The 5,816-nt window shown below is 37.9% G+C and overlaps 1 protein-coding gene across 1 annotated transcript in view; it reads right to left on the bottom strand.

The window, feature by feature from the left end:
- The window catches only part of atp6ap1 (ATPase, H+ transporting, lysosomal accessory protein 1), a 10,432-nt gene extending 5,006 nt beyond the window's left edge, over positions 1-5,426 (bottom strand). Inside the window, exons 1-8 of the mRNA XM_015393570.1 lie at positions 5,293-5,426; positions 4,102-4,228; positions 3,509-3,583; positions 2,173-2,366; positions 1,972-2,012; positions 1,780-1,865; positions 1,555-1,698; positions 861-1,015 (exon numbers count right to left, since the gene is read on the bottom strand). Coding sequence (XP_015249056.1) covers positions 861-1,015; positions 1,555-1,698; positions 1,780-1,865; positions 1,972-2,012; positions 2,173-2,366; positions 3,509-3,583; positions 4,102-4,228; positions 5,293-5,426 — 956 coding nt within the window. The remainder of the gene's footprint in view (positions 1-860; positions 1,016-1,554; positions 1,699-1,779; positions 1,866-1,971; positions 2,013-2,172; positions 2,367-3,508; positions 3,584-4,101; positions 4,229-5,292) is intronic.
- Between the last annotated feature and the right edge of the window lie 390 nt (positions 5,427-5,816).

Here is a 5,816-nt window from a genome sequence, read left to right as displayed (position 1 = left end):
TGAAAGCTTGCGAGATCAGGATGGTCTCACGAGGCTAGGCTGGCTGGTCTTTGCGGAAAAAAAAGGTTGGATGGGCAAAACGGGGGATGGAAACTCTTTTCCTAATTAGTTCTGACATTAACTTTTTCCCCACGACTGACCAGCTGCTTCTGCTGTCGGCGTCTTAACGAAAGTAAAAAGGGCTGGTAGCCACAATTCCATTGCTAATAGACACGTTCACGTTAAAAAAATAAATAAATAAATAAACTTACGATGGCAACACGTTCATTAAAACTTTCCTCTGTTACTGATCTGTGGTCAGTGTTAGATTGTTGCCTCTACGTCCTGTTTACTTAACGCCATGCATGACGATGTAATGTAGAAGATGACATGTGAGGGCAACACACTTTTTGGCGCTTGATTAATTAACTTCAAACCGAAATGGAAACACCTCAAATTTGCATTTCATTTGGATGGAAACACGGCCATTGCCTTCTATCAGCAGCGGTTACCTGCACAAAAACATGTACAGCTTTCATAAAAATGACCTCATAAAGGAGGGTGCTGCTGGAAGAAATGAAGCTATAGTTTCTGGATCATCAGAACAACCGTTTACAGGCGAGGAGAGTACTATAGATTAATGCTGGCACGATTTTAAAACAGAGTGAACACACAAACCAGACTGTTCCAGCTTTGAAGGACACTTTAGGGTAAAAGATCCCCAGGAACACTAGTATAGTTTACCTTGGTCTGATTAACAAAGATGTTATTCTGAATCAGGCATCTACCCATTAAAAAAGCCTGAAAAGAAATCCCGGAATGTTTCACTATCCAATAAGTTTTAATTACTACAACAATATTTTTCACTCAGTTTTTCCTACTTTGCTTTGCTTTTGTCACAGTCAGATCCATGCAGTTTGAGGTCTTTATCCTCAAAGGTGGCCTTGGTCAGGTCATGCTCTTCCCAGCGATTGTTCCGAAGAATGCTCACAGTCAGGCCTTTAGCCCACAGCATCATGCATGTTTTGCCTTCCTCCTGCAGAAAACCAAGGAAAACAAAAAACAATCACTGGAAACAGCAGGAGGAAAGGAGCGGGGCAGACAACCACAGACTAGACACCAGTTTTAAACCATTTCATTGCCTCTGTAGTGCCTGGAGGCAGGAACACAGAGGCTGTGTCTCCAAATATGTCCAGAAAATGTATCCCTGCTAAGATAACGAAAAAAATATATATATATAAAATAGCTTGATTTGCTGTAGGGAAATTTGTGGGGATAGAAATCAGCACCATGGCAGCATCATGCTGTGGGATGATTTTCTTTGTCAAGGAATGGAAACTTGGTAAAAGAAACCACATTTATATAAATAAATCCTGGAATAATCTCTGTTGCTTTTGGTTGTCACATAAAATCTTGATAAAAATTCTGCAAAGTTTAATTCTATAACCTGACAAAATATGAAAAAACTTCAGTGGTATTAAAACGAACACAAAGCATTGTTCTTATGATAACCTGTTAGCCATCCAAAAAAAACTTTGGACTATCTGAACTACTACTGAAAAAAAATAAAAACACCTTAAACTCCACAGGAGGGTAGACTTCAGGCCTTTCCTTGGCCGGCTGACGTCCCCTTTCTCTGTCCCTGTATCTCCCTCTGGCCTGCAGCAGCGAGCGTCCTCCACCCAGCCCGGCCTCCATAGACAGGGACGCTGCCTCCTTCTGTGGACACACACAATACAGGATCCACAGCTGGACTAAAAATCAGGAGGATTCACACTTACCATCCTCCCTGTGACTCACCCTGGACGGCTGCAGGCCCGTGTAAATGGCCGTGTAAGGAACTGACTGGGACTTCATGATGCTCATCACCTGACCCATCACCTCATCTAAAAAACAAGAAAATGTGTTTCAGATGTTACCTTTGATTCACAGAGACATTCAATCCACAACAAAAATAAATGAAGCAACAGAGACATGATCATAAAGCCTCACCATTTCCACTGAGAATTTCTTTAGCAGACAACAGATCTGACCTGCCAGACAGGTTAAAAAAAACTGTAAGAAACAGCTAAAAAAAAGGAGGATAATGACATGGTGATCTAACCAACATGTTTGAATTAGTCACATTGAATTGATGGGGAATATAATTAGCATTTCAGAAACAACTGGGTGCTGTGGTCTGGGAATGCTCACCCAGTTCCATAAGGCAGCCTGAACACCAGCAGAGCCGGCGATGAGGCGTTCAGTCTCAGCTGGCTCAGGGTCTCGGGGTCCATATACAGAGGGGACGTCTCCAACTGGTCCTGCAGCTGACCAATCACAGCGTTGGAGGCTGGCCAGGATACAGCAGGTAAAACCAGAGGAGAAGAGGAGGACTGAAGGGCTCCCTGTGATAAACAAGAGACATATTAAAAGATCTGAATGGCTTGAAAAAGATCCATATCATGTATTAGAGAATAACACTGTCTCATAAACAGTATTGATCTGCTGGGATTCTGCCTCTAAATAAAACCTTTTAACACTCATGCAATTTTTTTCCTCTTAATTTACTTTAATGGAAAATAAAATGTATATTAACCTGTATTTTGTTTAGAGTTAAACAAAGTTCTGAAAATAATCTGTTTTTCTCAGAGAAGCAAAGCGCAATGAATCATCACAGAAAAATTTCACTTGAAAATGATTTTTAAAGTGACACCGTTCTGAGTGACAGTCTAGTGGTTGGGGCATTGCGCCTGGAAGCCTGAGGTTCTGAGTTCGAGCCCCACTGCCACCGACTGCCACTCTGGCTCCATGAACAAAGACCCTTAAACCCACACTGCTACCTGGGCATCGCACAATGGCAGCCCACTGCTACCCAAGGGGATGGGTTAAATACAGAGAGGTCATTTCATTGCTGTGACAGTGTAATGACTCTAGGGGGAAAAAAGCAGTATAAAAGCAATGAGAATTTCATTCATAATAAAATTAAAGAACACATAAAAAAAATTATAATTACTTTAAACTTAAAAAAATTATAATAGCTTTCATTTTTTAGGCTAAAAAGAATTTTACCGTTTAGAGGACATAGACGTTGTTATACGATGTCGCCATCTGCTGGTGGTACCTAGTATCACATCCATCAACAGGGCAGCTTTTGCTGCTGCTTCAGTGAACAACAATGTTCAAATAATATTCTCATTCCTCTTGTTACCCAATATTTTTTTGCTTCTTCACCTCTGATCTTGAACTTTTCCTCTTTTCTTTTACACCTCCGCTGGAAAATTCTTGACTCCATTACCTCCTTGTTTACACATGGAAAATACTGTACATCCCATCTTGCTATAATATCTACAAAGGTACGCTAAAGTTTATTAACAAAATGAGACAAAAAAGTGTAAAACATAGAAATAAATCATAATACGCCAACAAGGCACCATAGTTTAATTAGAAAGGCTTTGTATGAGCTACTAGAGTAGAAATGCCTAAAGTCATACGTATATGTGGCCAGGCCTTTTTAAATATGATCATGACGGTAGTTTTAACATCTTACCTCAAGGTTAGGAAAAACTCCATCTTGTTTATTTCCAAAGGCGCCTCCGTACAAGGTAAAGTCTTCAATACTCATCTAGAGGGAAAAAGATAAAAAAAAAACAGAAAATATATAAACAGAAGCCATATGGAAACTGCTTTGATTGAAAGCTTTGGATCGATACATTAGGAGAGCAGAATAAAAAAAAAAATAAATTACAAAAAAAACCCCCCAAAAAACTATCTGATGAAACTATAACAATAGTCTTTGAAATTTTACCAAAATTATTAAAAAAGAAATTTATAAATATCTCTATAAAAAAAATAACTTTGTGCATTTAAGATTAAAAAAATACTTTTTCATCTGTCAATATGCTCTATCCAGAACTCCTCTAGTGGAAAGGTTTTAGTTTCACCTGGTTTAATTTAGTAAAAACTTCTTCTTTAAAACCATTTGGCTACCTGATTATTAATCAAAAAAATATTCAACAGATTAATCAATTTGTAAAATAAGCATTAGCTGTAGCCCTAGTAGAGTAATTTTATATTTTTGATGACTTTGCACATCAGAAGGATTCCTTTCTAACAGAGGTAAGAATCTAGTGTGCTGAATACCTTATCTTGAAGGAAAAGCACAACATTTCGGGGACCAACGTTCAAAGCCTTTTCCAGGTAGGAGGCGAGCTGCTGGTGCCCGACGATGTGACCTGCAGCAGGTGGAGGCTGACGGGGAACGGCAGAGCTTCAAAGGAAAGGGAGACGTCACAATGTTATTACAATCCTTCAACACAGGAAGAGGTCACAAAATATTCAGTTATTTTGTAACTGGAAGATAAAAGTATTGTGTGAAGATGCTGGCTAATGTAAAGCTATTGTGTTCCAGAGGAAGAATAATTTTTATATCCCAAAGCTTCTCTACAATGTTTTTCTGTTTGAATCCAATTATGAAGACATTACTATTTTTCTCACAACACAGCTCCATTTCTGTTCTCTTTAAACATAAATGGCAGAAGAATGTGTCACTGGAGTAACACAGCTGTTTGCATCAGAGGCGGACAGCAATAATTTACATTTATAAGAGTAACTTCTGAAAAAAAAAAAAAAAAAAAAAAAAAGTACTTCATAGAGCAGCTTTTTGCAATATCAATTTGCATAGTTAAAGTTTCATTAGTTCTTTCCAGTGGAAGAAATAAGCCATAACATCATAAGATAATATATCAATTAATAATGTAATCAAATATCTATATTTTTCATTCAAAATCATTTACTAAAAAAATAAAAACAATTAAGTTTTAATATAAATTTTAGATCAAAATTAAGATAGCTTTAAAAAAAAATTTTAACTGGTTAAAGTTAAACTTTTAATTTTTGGATAACAGATTCTTCCAAATATCAGGCTCATTAATTCAGTTTAAAATAAACCGGATAGTTTAATATCTCCAACCTCCTCCCACCTCATTTGGGGATTTGTGAAGAGTAAAGGCCCGTCTGTCTGTATAATCTATCATTATCAAATGTTCTTTTTGAAGCTCTATCACTGATGTGAATTTTAACCAAAACGGTTTGCCGTATACCTAAAAAAAATTGTGCTTATTCCATGCATCCTCTTTGATTTTAAAGCTTGACTATTTAATTTAATACGTATTTGCACTAGATGCAAACAAACAAAACCACCACATTGAATTTAGCTGTTAGCGACTCTAAAATCTAATAATTTAAAGGTAAATTGAGACAAACCGCGGAGATCCATGACACCGCTAAGGGTTAGCGGACGGGTCTAAACCCAGAACCGTCGGCCTCACTCACCCTTCACTTGTCCACATGATGACGGGGACCTGCTCATCGCACCGAGCCGGGATGAGAACACTAAGCAGGCCTAGAAACACGGCCATGGTGCCAGGGTTCCGTTTGAGGAGGTTAGCTCTCCCTGACGACGCCATCTTTCCTCCTGTCTGACAGCAGGTGCCTGACTTGACGTAAAGCGATCACGTGACTTCTGAGGAGCATCAGTGGAGTATGGAAGGCGGTCTACTACTCTGCTCAGTGTAATGCTTTCACCAGGCACTGAATCAATTTTAGTCAACTATAACTTGCTTAATATTGAACAAAATTTCACATTGTTTGTTTCTGAAAACTTTAAAACTATAGCTATTATGCCAAATGGTTCAGTACATTTAAATATTCTTAGTGTGGTTAAAAGTAATATAATATTCAGACAGGATGTATGTATGTTGCAAATAGCAGACACTCAAACATTTTAATATTTTTTTACTAACATATACAAATACACAGTTGTACACAAACATATACACACAGAGACATATATATAT

The sequence above is a fragment of the Cyprinodon variegatus genome, unplaced genomic scaffold, assembly GCF_000732505.1.
Source record: "Cyprinodon variegatus isolate N-32 unplaced genomic scaffold, C_variegatus-1.0 Scaffold649, whole genome shotgun sequence".
In the NCBI taxonomy this organism is placed as follows: Eukaryota; Metazoa; Chordata; class Actinopteri; order Cyprinodontiformes; family Cyprinodontidae; genus Cyprinodon; species Cyprinodon variegatus.
The sequence above is the reverse complement of the archived record's forward strand: the minus strand, read 5'-3'. Positions and strand labels throughout refer to the sequence as shown.